Raw genomic sequence first — 20,858 nt, 5'->3', positions numbered from 1 at the left:
GTGAGCTGGAGGTTGGACTAGAGACCCTCACAGGTCTCTTCCACTAATACCTCTACAATTACAGAACCAGAGCTACAGTCATGATGGCTGAGGTCAGTGCCAAGGCAGCCGAGGGTACCTTGTCACCAGGAAGCGCTCATTGGCAAGGCAGAAGGTACTGCCCGCAATGCTGGGGTCTGCCTCACTCTCCAAATAGGCACCTCCAGCACCTGGGGTGCAGATCCAAAGACGAAAATCTACCCTCACAGATGGAACAAGATAGAATGATTTCCTGGGAAAACACCCCACCAATTTTACCTCATTCAATTTGTATCACACCAAAACCCCAAACATTAGCCAAGCTGCGTGAAGGTCATGAGTCCTTGCTAGTGGTCTGGCCAGAAGAAATGTTGCTTTTAAACTACTGGGGTCCTTACTAATCTTGCTGATGCTAAAGTAGCAACCAAGACAGTATATGCACAGATGTCCTCTGCTGTAACTGTTCAGTGTATAATGAGCTAACCCTAAAGACCATCTCTTCCTTTCCAAAACTTCATGCCAACAAAGAGAAATGAGCCAAGTAGCACAAAGATTATTGAGCAGACACTTCCTACTGAAACCTAAATTGTTATATTTTGACCTCTCTCAGCCTGTAAGAAATTTGTAAGGATCTTTTTCACGTCGAAATGATCTGATCCATGTCACGACATATCTAACTAGCAAGAAGAAAACCCAAAACTTCACATCTGATCCAGCAGACAAAAAGGCCATACCACTTAGCTGAATGTAGGGAGAATTGCTTGGCCGTCTTATTGCTGATCCAAACATTGCACAACTGTCTTTCCACATGTTTGCAATAGAACATGTGTCTGAAAAGCATCTGGTATCTTGTCAGTGCTTTCCTGGAAAGAAAGGAGAAACCCATTCAGATTAAGGGCTGTTCTGACTGACAGACTAAGCTGTGAAGGCTGAGGCTGCTCAAAGGCAAAGAGACTTTACACAATATGTTCCTTACGCCGTCAGGACGCACACAGATCCGCACTGAAACAATTCAAACCAAAGAAAAAAAAATCATATTTGTTGTCATCCCAAAGAATTTCTCTCCAAGGAGTTCCTCCTCCATATTTCCTGCCAGCGGGTACATCACCAGCCTCCTTCTTCAATTCCCTCGAGCTACCTGCAGAAAGGTCACTCACATAGATGCTGGGACAGAGGGCTGAAAGCCTGCGGTCATGTACCCACTGCACTAAGACTGCTACGATCACCAAAACAATTCACTAGGATTCTCCAAAAAGATGAAGAAAAAGCTGTAACCAAGCTACAGGCAGCATTACCCCATCAGCAATGCACTGTCAGAAGCAGATGGGTATGCTTATTTATAGCTTCAGGGACTGGATTCAGGTCTGCATTCAGACACTTTGGTGTAGGTGTCTATAGAGCTCCAGTCGATACAGTTCATGAAACCTTACCAAATAGTATTTTCACTTCCATCAGCTACCATCAGAGCTAATACACTTAATTTGAAAGAAAGAGACATAATTTCAAAAGCATCACGTCATTAGAAAAGTCCCACTGTGTCAAGTGTTTTTTTTAAAGGGGAAATTAAGGGACAAACTAATTGTTGGCATTTAACAATTCAACATCTGTCACCCTGTTCATGTTAACGCTGCTTGTCCTACTTGCCTTGGCTCACAGTAGCAGGTCTGCCAGCGTTTCTCAAGGGAAACAGGGGGCAAATCCCTGCAGCAAAATGAACCATCCTGTCCCTCATAACTCAATTAAATGCAAAATAGCTTGCTATAGCAATTCTAGCAACAGCCTGTATCCTTCTAGTTCGCAACCAGGGATATCAGAAAATGCATTTTGTTCTGCTCTCCACATTTGAGAAATGCTTAATTCTTGCATGGAAACCCTCTTGTCAGAGTTCATGTTCTCAGGGGAGATACTTCAGAAAGCCATGGACAAATGAAAACTGGGTGACCAGTCACAAGTAATAGCAGGGACCAGGCTGAGAAAGCATCCTTTGATCTGTGTCTTCCCACCATTTAAAATGAAAGCTTGACTTTCCAAGCATCCCTTAGACATGGTCTAGTAGGGCTCTGTTGAAGATACAAGCCACATTCCATAGCCTACAAGTGGAGCAAGCAGGGCTCAACAACCCCAAAGCATTCCATACTAGTCAGCAACTTAAAACATCACTTTAAGGATACAGGCTTTCCAGTATTTTGCTGCGTGGAGATGTGTTTCAACCTCAATGCAAAACCTTCTGTCTTTTTTTTCCTTCAGTGGATTGATACTTTACCTGTTTATAATAAGGGACAGAGGCCACTTAACAATGTAGTCAAAGGAAAATGCTTCCAGACCGCTGAGAGTGAGCTCTGTGGGATCTGCACTGATAATGGCCTTCTCCTGTTTCGTTTCTATGGCCAATACTCTCAAGAGCTGTGTAATGAGGTCATGAGGCATCAAGTCAATCTATAAAGGAAAAGCAGGAAAAAAATGAAGCTACAGGATACTCACAACTACTGCGTAGCAACAGACGTGTGGCAGAAGTGCAAATTATTAGAGTCACTCTCAAGTCATCAGACCACCTAGGAAGCAATAGTGAATGACATGATCTGGACAGCACTGCAGCAGACACCGGAGCAGTGTCACTGTAGTATTTAACAATCAGCATACAACATACTACTCTGCTGATCATTCTCCCTTGCCCTCAGCCTCTGTAAGGTCTATTCAGATCTCACACTCCCCAGGCACAGCCTCTGTGCTGCTTCACATCTGTGAAATACACAATCATTAATAGGCAGGACTTCTAATCAGGTATTTTCTCGTACTCCAAAGTGAGCACCAAAGCTGAGATTAAGTATGAGAGACATACTACTACTTCCACCTCATCCTGAGGCCACCCAAAAGCACCTTCTCCATGTGCAAATGCCAGCAAGAAAACGCAGCCCCTTGTCCAGGGTGGGTACTTCCAGTTACTAATCTGGATGAAAGAGGACTTAACCCAGAGGTCTACAGAAGGACAGCCATCAATTCTCTTTTCCTTCACTGTACATTCAGCAGGTTCTTACAGGCACACAGATCTTCCCAAATCACGGAAGGCCTTCAGCTCAAATTCAATTATCTTCTGCTTACATACATTCTTACCTTTAAATCGTCCTTGAAAGGATCTGTGTTGGCTGTGCTCATTCGCAGGGCTAATTCAAGCAGAGCCTCTAGCCTCGTAGTTATGATGTCATCTACAGGCTTCTTAAGTTCCTCTTCCGTGAGATCCATGAAGTGAACAAAAAAGTCCCCTTGATCCATCAGGAAATAGTGTTTTATAGATCTGCTCAAGAAAATGGAGGGACAATTGATCATGTTTTTTAAAGCTTAAGTTAATCCATATTAAGCCTAAAAGAACAAAAACAATCAATTCAGCCAGCCTGCTGGGTTTAATCACAAAATGTTCCTCTTCATACACTACACACAGCCATATTTGGAGACTCCACATCTGGAGACTAGTCTTTTATGCATGTCCCCTCCTCCCTTCCACCTCAGCCAGGACGCTTTTGTGCAGTCAGATCAGGGCTGTTGCTGTTCTTTTTTTCCTTGAAAAATGCACCTTAGAAAAAAAAAGTATGCACTACATTGCTGGGCAAAGGCTTATACTGCTACCCTGAACAACACTCCAACCTCCACGATGTGCAGATCCATCAAGAGGCAGTTGCCAATACAGAGCAGAATCTTGGACTCCTTTGAATGAACAAGTATCTGTGCTGATTTTTTAAGTACTCCAGGTACTTGCATTGACTTCTGCTAACGCATAAACTTTAATTTTCACTTGGCACCAGGGAGAGTTAAGTGCACTCGGCCAGGAGCTTGGAAATAGCTCAGAGGAGAGTTTGAGGATTAACTTAGCGCCTGGCTAAAGATCACACACGATAACTGCAGTTTTCAGAGCAAAAATAGGACCAGCACAGCCTTAACACAATGTGGCTGCAGACTCCTGATCACTGTCAATTTGGGACGATGCTCAGCCCCTCTGTTTCCCTGATTGTCATTACTCTCTTGAACCAAGAAAACTCCCCCAGTCATAAGGAAGTCACGACAGTGTCAGCGGGTAACTGAGGACATAACAGGTAGGGGAGCGAGATACTTACTGCTGACACACCCTAGAGCGCAAACCCAAATAAAAACCTGACCTAATGCTGGCGACAACCCCACTTCAAGCAGAAGGTTGAACTAGAGACCTGCCAAGGTTGTTGGTCCCTTCCAAGCAACATTTCTGGGATGCTGGAGAGAGAGAGTCAGTACTCCTGCTTAACTGAGAAGTGGTTATCTGTCACAGGTCCCTGGGGTTTGATCACAACCATCCCACTTCAGCCCTCAAAGCGCACATACACGCTGGAAGCTCAGTAACTTCCTCCTCAACCAGCTGCCCCTGCCCTTGCACCCCAGCAGATTACATGCACACAGGACAGCTGCAGAATGATCTAGCAGAGAGGCTGTTTCAAAGATGAGGAGGTCACAGACATCAACCCCAGCTGGAGAGGCTGAGCAACACCTTAACCTGAAACTACATTGTGATAGACGGGCCCAACAGAAGACATGTGCCGCCAGTGTCTTTTGAACAATCCTATTGAGCAAAGAAGGCTTGGAAGGATGACAGTCATTAGCAAGGCTAGGAACAATCTCCTTAACTGACAGGTTTCAGACAGCTCTTATAACCTTTCATGAAACAAGGCATGTTCTCTGGTGGTTTTCACAGGACAGGAAGGCACATATCAGTTTCAAAGGAGTGAACCATGGATCTTCAGGTCTTCCCACAACCTCTCTCAGCTGGAGCTGTAGTGTTCCCAAGTCTGGAGCAGACACCTTTGTTGCAGCTACAACTTTTTCAGACCTAGCATAAAGCAGGCCCAAAGCAATCCCACCTGGCCCACTAGGCACATTCACTTCAGTTGCCATTACTGCTCCAGCTTATGTCCCCCAATTGGCATCTCCTTGTGCAAGTCACTTGGCAGGTTTGTCCCACGAAGCTCAGACCACTTTCTTTCACAGTCTGTCACTGGTTTGAAGCAGAACCTCTGGTACCAGGTCTCAGCCCAATTACAAACTATCTTACAACCAGCTATCAGCTGCAATTTCTTCTACTATTTGCTGCTGTGTTGGTCTTCTGGATAGTTAAGATTCCTGTTTTTTCTGTTTTCTGAAGATAGCAATAAAACTAAAAGTTTGATTAGCACAAGAAAGCTGGAGTTTGCATGCTAGAATGCACTTGCATTTGCTATCACCTGAATGTGTTACAAGAATCAAAATATAGGTTTAAAATGAACTTTAAAAAAAGGACAATATTAAGAAAAACCCAGTACCGAAACTTGAGGCTAATACACTTACTCTTTCCCAATTACCTGTGTTTGCATGAACAATAACCATGGCATATATTTGGTGAGATACTTAATATCAAGCTATTTCTTATTCAAATTAAACTCTTCTTGATCATACCAGATGATATTGGGAAACTCCTTTCCTGGGTGGAAGTGACATACAGCCGTGGGACAAGTCATGAGAGAGGTGGGGGACGTCCATACTTGAGGGCAGGTTTTGGGATTGGGCTAGACAAAGCCACAACTGCCCTGACCTAGTTTTGGCAACAGCCTTCCAAGGAAGTTGGACTAGAGACCCCCAGACAACCTTCCCACCCAACATTTCTATGATTATACACTTTTCTTTTTTTTCTTCAGGAAAAAACCCAAATCTTATTTTTTCAGGTCAACCTTTCTAATGGAAATCGAGAGAATACATCAATAATATCCCAAGAAAAGAGAGCTAACTTCAAAAACTTATGTTCACTATCAGAACCAATCTATTTAACATCCGTTTAGTAAAATAAATCAAACCTTAGGTGAGCCACCAGCTCTTTCTCCTCCATTAGGAAATCCAGAAGAACTTTGCTAGCATAGTTATATGCTTTTTCTATTTGTTCCACATATGCTCGCTCTTTTAAAGTATAGATGACCTCTTTAGCCACAGGGCAGGTAACATCCCGTCCACATTCTCGCACAACATTTAAATATTTCCCTAGAAGCAAAAAGAAAGAATGACCCATATTGATACCTACTGTATATCCAACAGGAAAACTTTCAGACCACTACCTTCAAGAGGAATATATGCTGTGAAATGTTTACACTAAATTTTACTGAAAGCTGGAAAGGATTTAGACACCTTTCAAGACCTTTCATCTTTCAAAAGATGATACAGAATTTTAAATTAGGCACCCAGTATCACATTTAAGAAGAGATTTAGAGATGGTTTTGTTTCCCAGTGGTAGCAAAACATCTCTGCAGATAGCCAGAAACTCTGAAGAACTAGTGCTGCACTTCAGAAGTAGCTTTTGGAGGGTTCTTTACTTATGGAAAAGAACAATGGCAGCCATCAGGTTGCATGCTTCATTTAAACACCCAAATTAAAACACAGTATGTAAAACCTCAGTTGTCTAGCTCCAGCTAGCTAGCTGCTAGAAAACTGTACCCATGAAACAGCAGTAAGACAGAGAGCTCCCCTTGTTGCTGGACTCCTTCCCACGTGTTGTTTTATTTATAGGATTTGGGGTTCTTTTAAAATCTGATTCTTCTGTTCCTCTGAAAAGTTCAGCTGGACAACCCCATAAACTGGCAAAGCATGATGACATTTACTTTATCTTTAGATAAAGAATGGTAATGCTTGTCTCAAGATTCTTCCTACATCAGAAGCATATCTGTACCTACCTGTGCTTAGTATTTTGTCAGCCATTTTCTGCAAGAATGAGGGAATCTGTTGCTGAACAACAGTATATCTTTGATCCCAATACTTGTCATTATAGTCCTCCTGAATCTTCTCCTTCTGCAGCTCATGTTCCTCCACCATGAACTCACTGAACAGTTAAAGCAGATGTTTAGAAGCAGGAAGTGGTACAATGAGGATTACTTTTTTTGACCTGTAAACTGGTAATATGATCTATCAGAAATAAGGTCTCATGAAAATGCATTCCAATCAAGAACTGAAACTAGTCTGTATTTATAGTAAAAGGAGAAGCATTATGCAGAGTGATTCTGCTAATCTGCAATCAATTATGACAGAAACAGAATTTTACAGCGTTCACAAACCAAGTCTAAACATTATTTGGTAGTCAGTGTAGAGGTGAGGAAGCTGGCCTTTGTCTGCCTTCTCACTGTCAGGAAGGCATTAATTTTAGCTATTTTAACTTGAGTTTTGCCCCCCCTTAGCATTCTGAAAATGTGGGAAACAGAAATGCTGCATAAACTATTAACGACAGCAAAATGCTTCAAATGATTCTATAAAAGCCAAGAAACTTCAGAGAGTGCTGTTAGCTCATCTCAGATTAGCATATCAGTGGACTACATTTAACATAGATTCACTGAGTTATCACACTTGTGCCCCATGAGAAGAGGGCTCACCCCTGTTGTGAAGAGGATGAGGATGTGAGAGGAGAATATTTAAAGGGGGACAGGCACGGTAAGGTGGAATTTGAGTGGACTGCATATTTGAACTGTTGTGCTATTGACTTTTGCATATAATTTCTTTCAATCTGGAAAAATAAAGCAAGTGACAGTGTCTCTGACTGTATAACCCCTGAATCAAACAAGAAATGTAGTTAAACACTCTCTTGCAGCTCCCCTTCCTTGCAATGCTGCCTTGCCTACCTACTGCTGCCAGGTCCAGGCCCCTAGGCTATGCAGACTCTATAGAGCAGAGGGATAGGTGCACTAAAAAAGTAGAAGCCAAAGACCCGATCAGTATTTCTTAACTTTTACATTTCATTTTCGTTCCTTAACTGTTCTTTACCTGTACGGATCATTAATGATGCCTCGATATATCCACTTTTCCAGAATTTCAAAATAAGGCACACTGGCTGCCTTGGTTAAATACAGGCACAGCTCCTGGGCCTGGCTGTCCCCCGTGTAATTGAAAGTCTTGTCATGGAGTAAGCTCAGGGTTGATCCTCCCATACACTCACCTTTATCCACAGAAGTAGCTAAAATTTAAAAACATAGATATAAGACACAAAGCTGACACAAATTAATTGCACAAGCTATGCTGTTAAACGTAATGAAGTTAGCAGTTGATTAGCTGACCATCCTAAGTCACAGATCTCCATGTCAGCTGTAGACCCCTGCTGTTAGATGCAAGGCCATTCCACCACACAAGCAAAAGCTTACATCCTGAAATGTCCTAAAATGAAAACTCAAATGATCCACAGTCTAAAATAGCAATAACCAAACCCAGCCCTCCAGGGGAGGAGAACTGGACTCAGGTAGACACAAGGTACATGGTGGCTTAGAGTCCAAAACCCTCCTACACTGTGGGGACCATGTACAGAGATCCACTTCCCAGGTGGTGATGGAAGAAACACACACTTCAGTGACTTGCTTGAGAAACCTCTGATCTCAAAAGCACTTCTGCTCTCAACTGTAACACTGAGGTAGCCATGCATATAGCTCAAACACCAGGATTTAGGTAGGTTGATAGGGAAATTTGTACTTTGCCATCACAAAAGAGACGTATGGACGGAGGAATACAGTACTGCCGTGAGTTTCGGACTGACATAAATCTTAATGTAGTTGGCTAACTGCTGTGTTCCAAAAACCTGAAAATTTCAGCAAACGTGAATACCAAGAGGGATCACCCAATTCCAGATTGTGAACAGAACAGATATTTACATCCAGATAAATTCTCTGGTCTGAGTAGAGAGAAATGTACAAGTATTCTCACACCAAAGAGTTTAACCAAAATTACTGAGGTAACTGCATCTGTGACCAACAACCTCAACAGCACAGGCTGGGACTGGCTGGCTGAGGAGCAGCGCTGCAGAGAACAACCAGGGGGTACTGGTGGACAACCAGCTGATCATGGGTCGGCAGCGTGTCCTTACAGCAATGAACACCAACTGCACCCAGGGCTGCACTGCCAGTGATTATTCCCCTCTGCCCAGCACTGGTGAGGCTGCACCTGGAACACTGCATTCAGTTTGGGGTCCCCAGTGCGAATGACAAAATGAAGAGTCCAGCAGAGGTTAATAAGATGGGGGGGGCTGGTGCCCAGGGCACACAAGGAGAGCCTCAGGGAGCTGGGCTTGTTAGCCAAGAGAAGAGAAGATGAAGCTGAGGGTTGTCGAACCTCATTCCTTCACTATCCAATGGATGGTTCTAGAGGAGATGGTATGAGACTCCTCTTGGAGAAGCACAGTGACAATATCAAAAGGGCAAAACTTACAAGAAGGACAACTCCAGTTGGAGATACAGAAAGAAATGTTCACAAAAAGGGTGGTGAAGTCATGGGAAAGGGCTCAGAATGGTGGGGGATCTCCACTGCTGGGAATTGTCCAGACTCGCCTGGACACGGCCCTGAGCAACCTCCTGTAGCTGTGAGCAAGGGGCTGGACTAGAAACTTCCAGGGGTTCCTTCTGGTTGAATCGGTTTGTGGTTATACATCCACAGACAGCTGGAGAGGCATTTGGAAAGAAGCTGAGTAGAGACAGCAGTGGTGGAAACAACTGATCCGAAGGGCATGGATTGTGAAGGTAAAAGGCATGGACTTGCCTCATGACAGCACTGAAGGGCAGATTCAGCCCTAGAGCCCACCACTCTCAAAAAAGAGCAGTGCTCTGACAAGTACAATTCCCTTTGGCTTTCTTTTTTAATATAACATAAAATTAAAATGACATATGCCCTCTCTGTATTGCTACTCTGCACAGTTTTCAGAAGCCACTGTCACACACCTGTCAAAATGTAATGACTGTATTTTTGAAACTCACCAAGCGAAGCAAGAATCTCCAGGGTCCTCATTGTGGGCTGGATATAAAACCAGAGTTTCTGCAGTGACAGAAGTCCCTGTCTCTGAAGATGTTCCAACTGGGTAATTAGTATCATGTATTCCTTGATTAGAGTCCGCATAGCAGCAGCCAGAGCATGATTTACCTGTCCATACTCGAAGGAAGACTTCTCCTCTATGAACCTGTAAAAAGCAAAATGGAAACTCTTTCAGGCAAGGCACCTTCTATCATTTTCAGGAATTTTATCTTCAGGACACTGTACAAGCACACAAATAGATCGTGTGTTGGAAAGCACACCAGTCTTTAGATGGAGTTTCGGGTTCCACATTTGCTCTGTGTCCCCCTGCCTATTTCCCATTACCACATTTCCTAGTATGGAAAGCTGTGGGAAGACATTTCCCCTCAAATTGCAGGGAAACTAGAATTATTTGCAAAACCACTATGTAAAAAGTGAGAGCCAGGATTTTCAAGGTGATTGTCTTTGCATAAGCAACAGATTAGGGACAGGAAAAGATCTCAAAAGGAAGTGATGTGCACCCAGACATGTGGGAAAAGCACTGTTGCTAGCTTCTGACACCACATGCCACAGCAGGGATTTATCTGACCAGATTAAGATGGCTCCGTATGTGTTAGTGGAGAGAGACAGATGCTTCTGAACACAAGTCATATCATCTGGAAGGAGACATGTAAAAGAGATTGGATGAATCACATCCTAAAAATGCTTTGCTCTCTTTGCTGATCTTTTAGGGACTTTGAATCAAATGCAGACATCTACATAACAAACATCTGCTGTCAGTGAGATGTACCTTGTACTAGGATCTTTTAACAATTACTTAAGGTAGCTACCAGAGACTAGGCAGCAGTAGGTTCTCTTGTGCAGAAGCACACAAAGGTTGTCTCAGTCTTGGACGCCCAGAGGAGAGCAAAAAGCAGGAAATGGGGAGAAATTCATAGCAGAGTGGGAACAGACAAGCCAGAATAAGCAGACATATCCTATTTGCACTTTGCCTGAATGTACCAAGATCAAGTCTGGACAAAGCAAAGGTGAGGTGAATGAAGAAGTGAACTGGCAACACAGAGAAGAAACCCAGCAAAAAGAAATGTTGCTAAAACCAATTCAAAGAAATTGTCATTCTTATTTTATATCCCTGTAAGTTTAAATTAAGCTTGGAAGTTAACATCTGCACAATGACACATTCACTATTCTACAACCTGGTGCTCAAAGGAGAACATCTTCCTCTGACAAAAGTCAGCCTGGTACCTGGTGACAGCAGAATAACTTGCTGCTACAGGAAGAATCCTGGTCACAAGCTCTTTGATGGACAAGTCCAAGTTTGGATCAACTGAAAATGCTCGGTTCTGCCTGCCTACGAGAGGCTGTGCTGTGATGTATCTTCCATCCACACCAATCAGAACGTACAGCAAGTCCTCCACAATCATGGATTCTTGGGAGGCTAATGGCAAAGTACCTGTTTTCAAAGTGAAGACAAAAAAAGAACACAATCAGAACATGCTGCAGTACTACCTGATTGTCCACTAATATCATTTCAGTCTAGTACCCGAAGCTTGAAAGGAATATATACTACCATTCAAAGAGAATAAAGGAAGATCACACAAAGCCGAATCAAGCTAGAGAGAAATAAAGCTGAGTTAGGGTCAACTCCAAAATCATCTACCTGGCTTTCAAGGAAAACAGAATCCCTTGCTCATTTATACCCAAAGCAAACCACATAGACAGGGCTATACATCTGACATCTGTGGCCAAGAGAACATCACCCATCACCCACAGCTTGTGCTGCTGATCCTTCCACCCAAAAGGGCTCAGTTATACCGGACCCAAGGAGCTCCAGTCTTGTCAACAACAATCCTTACCTCCCCTCCGCTGAAATATTCAAATATCAGGAAAACAGTTCAAATACAGACACAAAGAAATGCTACCCCAGCAAAAGCTGCAGGTGGACTGCAAACTGTAGGGTCTCTGAATGGTGCGGTCAACTACAAACAAGCTGCAAAGAAGCATAAAGGACTCAGCCCAAAATATAATCAAGTGCATCAGAAGATCAGAGAGCCAAGTGGCTACAACACTAACTACAGCAAAGCTTATCTTATGAAACAAGGTAACAATCCCTCTCCATTTGTACGATTGTATGTGAGAGAACAAATGGTTCTGAGCTTGCTAGGAACATACCCTTACAGCACATCCCAAAAGGCCCCAGCAGAAATGCACTGGTGAACAAGCCATTTAAAGGCACCTCCAAGAATGAGCCTATTGTTTTCATATCCCCCTTAGACGCCGCTCAAATGCACATCAGGAAGAAGCTACAGGTTTCTTGTAGGAGCCTCCACAGTTCTGGGGAATGGAAACATGAGTCTCTAACTCAGCTGTTCTCTTCCAAAAAAAGTACTTAAATCTAATTTATGAATAAGAAACTACACACAGCTCAGCGTAAAGCTAGAATACAACAGGGAGAGATTAGTCCCCTGCTGCTCTAGTGAGGAGACAGCAAATCAGGGAGGTTGTTATAGCCTTACTGGAGAGGACATTGAGCTGGGTGGATTGATGAATACTCCCTGGTCAGGTACGACTACAGATTTTTCAGCTGAGAATACAGATGTGATACTCCTACAGTATGATTTTATGGAGGTTGTGACTCGAGAGAAAAAGGACTGGGAAACTCAAAACAGATTAGATCCCGTGGATCAACAGTGGGGTGGGAATTCAGCATAGGAGAAACACTATGAACAAAGTAAGTTTGGGGTGTTTTTTTTGAACCCCGCTCTTCAGCTGCAGAGTACAAGGAGCCAAGTTTTGCTTTCATCCTGAGTGTCATGAAATCTGAACGGTGCTTCTGATAAAGTGCAAAACATAAGAAGTTAATGCAGTTTTCCCTGTATATCACATACCTATAGGTACTGTTGTGTCAGTGCTTAAACTGGTGCCAATTAAGAAATCGCCAATAAGCGCGGGTCTCTCATACACCCAGGATGGAAATACTGGAATGGGCTGACCAGAATTCTTCTTGTTCTGCTTATCTCGGAGGATTTTTCGTGTAAGCTCAAGAGGCTGTTGGAAAAAGAAAGAGAGAGAAAGGAGAAAAAGAGATCTTCAGAAATCCAAGAAATTTTTAATTTTAAGCAGAAATTGACTGTAAACTGATAACTTGGGAACAGAAAGTAGAATAGCTGATGTTTCAGTAGCACGGTGTAGGATTTGGTCTCCCAGTACCATCTAGCCTATTGGTCTCAGAGCTGCAGAGGTGATTTTTTTGTACAGTTGGCTGTCTTTTTATTGGAGGGTACATCAAATAACGCCTTTCTGCACCCTTCCCCACCAGCCTGGGTGCTAGGGCACACATAGGGGAGCAGAATGGGCACAACCACCAGGCAGCTTACTAGTTTGCAAAGCGCACCACATGAAAGCCAGCAAACTCCTTCCAGAAGCAGTAACATCTTATTCAAGGGGCACTTACAGATAGGCTAACAAACACCTCTGAACTTGGTTTCTGCACAGTGCCCCCTGAGTAGCTGCGTGCCAAATGCAATCCAGATAATCCACCCATAGATAGCTGGAAAATGCTGGGAGTTTTTTATTCGGAATAGGGCGTCAGCCAAGGAAGTGAGTTGTTAAAGACCGAAAGACTTTCCAACCCTGGCTCCAGGCCTCTGACACTAAAATAAAAGGAGTGCAAGATTAATTATCAGCTGGAGAAGCCTGTGAGATGTACAACCTACATGAATATTTAGAGCCCCAAGGGCAAACACAGGGCACATGCTTATGAATGCCATTTCTTAAGTTCCACAGATGTGTACATGAAATGGGATATGCACAGGGTCATTTTACTTTCCTCTCATAGGAGGTCTCAGAGGAGAGAGGAACTTGGGAAGGAAGCAAACATACGCGTGAGCTTTGCCTCTTAAAGAACAGCACTCTTACATGTGAGAGGTAGTTGATGCACGCTGTGGCTGGCCCTGGCCATTTTTCATATTCTCAGAGCTGCCCAGTGCTGGGTCTTGAAATCCTTCAAACAAGCATCAGCTGTGGGACCACTCCTCCAAGCAGCACCGGTTCTGGGCATGTTTGCTGCAGCCTCGCTGCTGGCATAATGCTGGTACAATGCCCTCAGGACAGAGAGGCACCCCAAAGCAACACTACATTTCTACTTATATCGTATATGTGTGATCTGCTAGAAGGACCTCAATTTCCTCTGGTCCTCTAACAGAAACAGGAGTCTCATAGGAGGGTATGGAGAAGGATGAAGTGCAAAGTAAGCTGCCAGCAATTCAAAGGATGACTAAACTTCACATAAAACTGCAGATCTCAGTGTAGGACTGAGTCCTTCACATGGGTAAGCAACTTGAAGCCCTTCATATATCTCAAACCCATACAGTGAGAAAATACTCCTCTATTGAAGTAGTATACAGTAGTTTACTTGTCCGTCACGATCTGGACACACAGACATTGGCTAAAAGATGAAAACATCATGTGCACTTTCTGTATCATCTTGAGCTCCAGGTCATTAAAGACCTGTAATGGAAGACCGCCCTGTAGCACTGGCCCTATGCAACATGGCTGTATGAACAAGCTTCTGCTTAGGAGAAGGGCAGCCATCATTACATCTTCCCAAATGGCAGGGAGGAATGAGTTGGAAGAAAAGCTCCACAAACCATGGACCTCACCATCACAGCATCTCCATGAACCATAAACACTTATGAGAGAGCAGACTAAGAAAGTATCCAAGTCCAAAAGCTTCTGAGGCATTGCACTAAGTATGGGAGACCATACAACCTAACAGAGCCAGGTAAGATCTCAACAGCATATGTGGATGGAATACAGTACTATAAAATAGAGCTAGTTCAGTGAGATGGACTATATGAAAGTTACACCTTGGAAATTCAGAGACATGAAGTAATTCCTGTCTTCAACCGCCAAAATGAAATCAGATCATAGTATTCATCGAATGGTTTGGGTTGGAAGAGACCTTTAAAGATTGTTCAGTCCAACTCCCCTGCCGTGGGCAGGGACATCTTTTACTAGATCAGGTAGCTCAAAGCCCTGCCCAGCCTGACCTTGAACATTGCCAGGGATGGAGCACCCCATTTAAACCTACCCTCTTTCTGTTTAAAACTGTTGCCCCTTGTCCTGTCACTACAGGCCCTGGTAAAAAGTCTTACTCCATCTTTTCTTATAAGCCCCCTTTATATATTGAAAGGCCACAGTAAGGTCTCCCTGGAGCCTTCTCTTCTCCAGGCTGAACAACCCCAAATCTCTCAGCCTGTCTTCATAGGAGAGGTGCTCCAGCCCTCTTTATCATTTTTGTGGCCCTCCTCTGGACCCACTCCAACAGGTTCATGTCTTTCTTGCACTAGGGACCCCAGAGCTGGATGCAGTACTGCAGGTGGGGTCTCACCAGAGCGTAAGGGAGGGGGAGAATCACCTCCCTCAACCTGCTGGTCACGCTTCTTGTGATGCACCTAGGATACGCTTGGCTTTCTGGTCTGCAAGGGCACACTGCCAGCTCATGTCCAATTTTTTTTTCACCAGTATCCCCAAGCCCTTCTCCACAGGGCTGTTCTCCATCCCTTCATCCCCTAGTCTGCACTGATTGTGGAGATTGCCCCAGCCCAGGTGCAGGACCTTGCACTTGGCCTTGCTGAACTTCATGAGGTTCACATGGGCCCACTCCTCCAGCCTGTCAAGGTCCCTCTGGATGGCATCCCTTCCCTCCACTGTATTGACTGCACACAGCTTGGCGCCATCGGGGAACTTGCTGAGGGTGCACTCGATCCCACTAGGTATGTCATTGATGAAGATATTGAATAGTATTGGTCCCAATACGGACCCTTGAAGGATACCACTCACTACTGGTTTCCATTTGGACATTGAGCCATTGACTGTAACTCTCTGGATGCAGCCATCCAGCCAATTCCTTATCCATCTAGTAGTCTCCTTTCCTTCTTGGCCCTCGGAAATACCTACTGTAAGATTCCCTACTTCCGTACTACAAGAGAATAAGCCCAATAGCTCCCAGTGCCTGAGGGAAGTCCCTGAAATGAGATGAGCTCATGGCACTGTGAGGGAGCATGCTGGAACCTCTCTCCCTGTGAGCTCACAGCCTATGGGCTGGGGTGTACCTGGAGTCAGGGTGTGGGCTGTGACATCTGTCTCTAATAAAAAGGCAGGGTCTGAGGCCTATTTCTTATAATGATCATGAAAAGGAGCAGCCAGAACCCCTGCAACAAATGCAGAACCTTCTTCATCAAGGGACTGGTTCTTCTTCATTAGTGATTCTCTGGGATGACAAAGAGGCAGGGAGCTTCTGTTGGAGTTCAGCCAGCTCTAGTGTGAATCTGTTAACTGGCAGAGTTCAAAAAAGTTGACACAGTTTTGGCTAAAAAGGACACAGCTACCTGAAAGGGAACACATAACTTCTACCACCTTGATGATTCTTGGGCCAAAACTGGTCCAAGCAGCAACTCCAATCACTGAAAGATCACTGGATGATCTCTCTGACAATGCCAATTAACCACAGGGCAGACGGCACAGCACTTGTGGCACCAGTGACAAAGCACGTGTCTCAGGGGTGTGAATCACTTCCTCTCTTCAACTTAAAATTTAGATCATTGTCATTACAGGCTTCAGTGACAGCCTGGACAAAACTCCCAGGACTGAAATGGCTGGCCCTCAGGTGTCAGCCTGGCACTTAAAACCCCACGGGATAGGGTGGCAGTTTGCCACTGTCATGCCGATGAACCTGCATCTGGTATCTTAAGCAATGACAGTGCCCAAATCCATCGAGGTAGAGAAAGAGCTCATCTTCATGCTCAATGAATGCCAACTGCGCCAAAGGGATCCCTGCACTACAGCCCTGGTGCCAGGGAAGAAGGGCAGCAGCGGGCATACACTGGACCTAGAGCACACGACCAAGGAGGAGGGGTGGGAGCAGCTGGGCTTTGCTGGGTCTGGCCAACAGAAGGTCTAAGAGCAGCCTGCAACTACAGGAAGGACAAGTACCAAGACGATGGGTGCAGACAAGCTCCTCCCAGCTGTGGCAGAAGGTTCAGGTGGCCACGGACACAAGCTGCCTCTTGGGATAGCGAGATCGGCCAGGAAAAGACGCTTCTTCCCGCAGAGGGGGAGCAGCCATAGAGGGTCAGCAGGGAGGTGGGGTATCTCCCTCCTGGGGGACTACAGGACGCAGGTGGACAAAACAACAGCTGCCCTGATCTAGTGTGGGTGACAGTCCTGCTGTGAGAGGGAGGCTGGACTGGACAACCCCAGTGGTTCCTCCGACCAGTACCACAACAAGTCTGTGGAAACACTGGCAGCTATCCTCCATGCCTGGTGAATGAAGATGGTGCACGAGGATCACAAATAGAGTCGCGAAAGTGAGACCCCCGCATCCATTAATACAGTGTGAAGGACCACTCCAGGGCTTGTGCCAGTGCACAACCTGGCTTCTAGAAGACATGGAGAAATGAATCAATTGCAGTTATTATGACTACTTGACAGTCCTCTTGGGAAGTGGCTCTAGCAGAAACTCTGGGTCAAGAGATTTCAGCTATGTGAACTGATACAGCCCTACTGACTCAATGGCCCCAAGCACCTGACTATTAGGGCTTTTTATCAGAGTTTCAGCTCTTTAAGTCTGAAGAAAGTATAAATGGAGCAGCAGGGAGGCACAAATCTTTTTAATTGGCTTGCATTGCCATTTCAATTCCTTTGGTTGTGAACTGCACATCCCAGAGAACACCACTTACCTTCTTTCCTCTTTTAGCAAGTCTGCACATAAATCCTATTTAAAAGATCAGTTATCTTACTGGAAATTCATCTTCCCTTCATGATCTAAATCAACCACATGAAGCAGATCATCTGCGAAGGATTTGGATGAGTCAGGCATGTATTTCAGTCTGTGCAGACACATATTTCACAGTGTATGTGGAACAAGGCTGGTTTCATCACTGCCTGACAGCAGGAGGTGGTTGGACTCTCTCTGTTTAGGATATGAACTCTCCATCATCACATGCATGTACAGCCCTTCAGGCTGAGACCCATCAGGTGTCCCAAAACACTGAACATGGAGGGTCCATTCCTCTAGCCATTGACGGCCTGAAGTGATCTGACCACCACAGCAAATTCCCCACTTGGTGGCAGATGCATCATCTACTGTCATCACCTTCACCAGGGACAGGAGGGTGTTCTTGGAAGGTGTTGGCTCTGCTCAGCCACTCCCACAGAAAGATCTTCACAGACTGAAGAGTAACTGCACATCTGCTGAGCAGTCAGCATGGGCAATAAACCATATACAGCCACAGCTAGGGAGCTCAACAGCAAAGGTTGGTAGGACACATCATGAATGTGAATGCCGCCACGTGGCTAAGACAGGGCCAGCATTGCCGCAGAGTGAGCAGCTGAGTGAAGCACATGCCTCACCAACGCAGGCAGACCCCGTGCGCTAACAAGACATAGATATGCCTCCACTGAGTGAGAGCGCGGGACTGCCACGACAGAGACTGCAGATGGAGAAGACACCAGCATGTGATTTCTGAGCATCCACAAGCAGGTCGGCATCCTCAGAAACAGTCACATGCAGAGCCTGGAGGCTTGTCCTGTTAGATTTTATTGATCAGTCATCAGAAGGCAGAACAGAAACAAACCTCTGGGACAAAGGTAAACTGCAAAATTTTAAATGGAAGCATTTGCACATATTGTCCAGTTGCTCACTCACGATGGACCTTATCACTCTTTCACCTGTGTCCAAATAACTGTCCATACACAGTTGCTCCCGTGCCTTCCACAGCCAAAATGCCCTTATCTTGACCCACAAGCTTTTCAACATATTTTTCTCCCTCCCCCATCCTGTTGAGCAGGGAGAGTAATAGAGTGGCTAGCCAAGCGCAACCCATCACAGTATAGTTATTTATACAAATGATTACAAGAAATAGAAGTTGAGATTTAAGTAATAATCGCCCTTTTGCACTTCCTACCTCCTGGCATACTGATAATGAAATGCTTGCTTAACTGTTTTCTAAGCTTGTGTCTTGCAATGATACAGTTTACTTCTACAGCGGGTTTTTTTCTTCCTTTTTGTCTTTGGGATCACTTTGCAGCTTTTATTTCAGGAGCTCAAATAGCTAAGTAGAGGGAATGGCTGTGTCCACTTGGGGGATGATAATGTGAGGCATTGTACCCACATTATCTGAGCGAGCAGAACTCCTAGCAAGGATGGAGACACACCACAATGGCTGCTGAGCTCCTGAGCAAGTACTGCCACAGGCAGAAAAGAAAACATCAGCACAGCTTAAAGCAGTCATTTGAAATGGGAAAATGAAATTACATTAACCTGCGCCGGTTAGAACTGTCGTGGCCTAAACTTGACTTACCTTAACTGACTTAAATAGAAAAAGGCCACTTCTACTAAGAACAGCACAAAGATTTAATATAGTCTGACTAATAAATTCTGAGAGATAATTTAGATTCTCTGCACCAATAGGAACATTTATAATTCCATTAGATGATAAAACTTAAGAACACAACTATACACACGAGCAGAAGGGAAAGACTTTGTGCCCAAAGCTTGGGAAGAGACAGTACCTGCTGTACACTGGAGTTGGCTGTGACACTGCCCAGCTGCTTGCGTAGCTCCTCGAGCTCCTGCAGAGATATCTTGGAAGTAGACGAGGGAATGGAAAAATTTGTGCTGACACTGGTTGCTGCATTTGCTGCAAGTTCTGCCCTTTCTTTAGCATTTTGTTGCAAATACTGGAGTGTCTGCACATACACAAAAAAGAAAAGATTTTGTGAACCCTGGTCAGCACGCACTAAAGCAAAAAATATATGACCATAAGATGATTGTGCTGAATCAGACCACAGGTCTTCCTGTCTCAGTTTCCCATGTCTTAGGGGCTTATATCAAGAGCAGTGTAATTCTCAGTTGTACTTTAATAATTAAGTAAATGCTAGAAATGCTTATCTGTTGATTTCAATGCATTTTGCTGAACATTATCATCAGAAAGCATGCTGTACTTAAAATCATTGCATTGTTGCTACTGCTCAATACTTGTAACACAACCAGTTCTAAAGCAGAAACAAACCTCTTTGTCTTCTGTGAGTTTTGACAGTAGATAAACTAAAGAATCTAGATGTCTTGTATTTTTAGACTTCAGCTCATCATACTTCTTCAAAAAATCTTCAGGAGTTCGAGAAAACTCTGCTATTTTTACCTGTAAAACACCACATTAACATTAAAAGTTTAATGTATATTATTATCACAGCATTCAAAAGAGGAGCATTGTGCAAGGATGGAGAAAAGGTGCAGGTTGCTGCTGCTGCCGAAGTACTTCAGGGAATGGGTTTTGGACTGAATGCTGCAGCACTGGTCTCCTAATAATAATTATGCTGGAGGAAAGTGGGCACCCTGGCACTTCTGGTGATGGAGAAGGGACCGCAGGGGAGAAAAGATGAAGGTAAGCACAAGATCTGTAGCAGGGCTCGCTTTGCACATGCTCAATCTGAAGCAATATTATTTTGTATCAGCAGGTTTATTAAGGGCTTTGGCATTGATGGAGCCATGTCTGGACACTGGGTCCACCCTGGGGGCCCCACTAACAAGAGAGACATCAACAAACTGGACTGAGCCCAGTACAGAGCCATGGAGACAGTGGGGTGTACTGCCCATTGCCCAAAGGGGTTACTGACCCTGCTCCGAGGGGCACAGCAAAAACACCACAAGCACTGCCACAAACTGCGACACGGAAAACCCCAGCTGGCCCTCGGGAAACAGTCCTTTCTGGAGACAGCGGTGACCCTGGGTCATGGCCAGAGAGATGGAGGAAATCTCCTGGAGATCTTAAAAATGCAGCTAAGCTGTCTGCTGTAGCTGTGATGCTGGCTCTGCTGTGAGCAAGGGGTTGGACTGCAGATCTCCACCTGTGCCTCCTACTTAAATCTTTCTACAAGTCTATGAACTGTAGTTGTCAGCATAAATGATGTGCAAGACTGGAATTAGAGAAAACATGCAGTTCAGGCTACAAAGATCTGAACTTTCAGACAGACTTAGCAAT

At 44.6% G+C, this 20,858-nt stretch overlaps 1 protein-coding gene across 4 annotated transcripts in view; it reads right to left on the bottom strand.

The window, feature by feature from the left end:
* The window catches only part of TUBGCP2 (tubulin gamma complex associated protein 2), a 38,074-nt gene that overhangs the window by 14,271 nt on the left and 2,945 nt on the right, over positions 1–20,858 (bottom strand). Inside the window, exons 3-14 of one of the 4 annotated variants that reach the window (XM_052799148.1) lie at positions 19,890–20,018; positions 19,390–19,566; positions 13,268–13,363; positions 12,702–12,861; positions 11,059–11,266; positions 9,780–9,979; positions 7,810–7,999; positions 6,732–6,877; positions 5,865–6,045; positions 3,130–3,310; positions 2,282–2,454; positions 753–881 (exon numbers count right to left, since the gene is read on the bottom strand). In XM_052799148.1, coding sequence (XP_052655108.1) covers positions 753–881; positions 2,282–2,454; positions 3,130–3,310; positions 5,865–6,045; positions 6,732–6,877; positions 7,810–7,999; positions 9,780–9,979; positions 11,059–11,266; positions 12,702–12,861; positions 13,268–13,363; positions 19,390–19,566; positions 19,890–20,018 — 1,970 coding nt within the window. Of the gene's footprint in view, positions 1–752; positions 882–2,281; positions 2,455–3,129; positions 3,311–5,864; positions 6,046–6,731; positions 6,878–7,809; positions 8,000–9,779; positions 9,980–11,058; positions 11,267–12,701; positions 12,862–13,267; positions 13,364–17,555; positions 17,664–19,389; positions 19,567–19,889; positions 20,019–20,858 lie in introns of those variants that run through there. The other 3 variants (XM_052799150.1, XM_052799149.1, XM_052799151.1) reach the window with 3 other exon arrangements.

This window comes from Harpia harpyja, chromosome 10 (genome assembly GCF_026419915.1).
Source record: "Harpia harpyja isolate bHarHar1 chromosome 10, bHarHar1 primary haplotype, whole genome shotgun sequence".
Taxonomy (NCBI): Eukaryota; Metazoa; Chordata; class Aves; order Accipitriformes; family Accipitridae; genus Harpia; species Harpia harpyja.
Note: the sequence above shows the minus strand (reverse complement) of the source record. Positions and strands in the feature narration are given on the sequence as shown.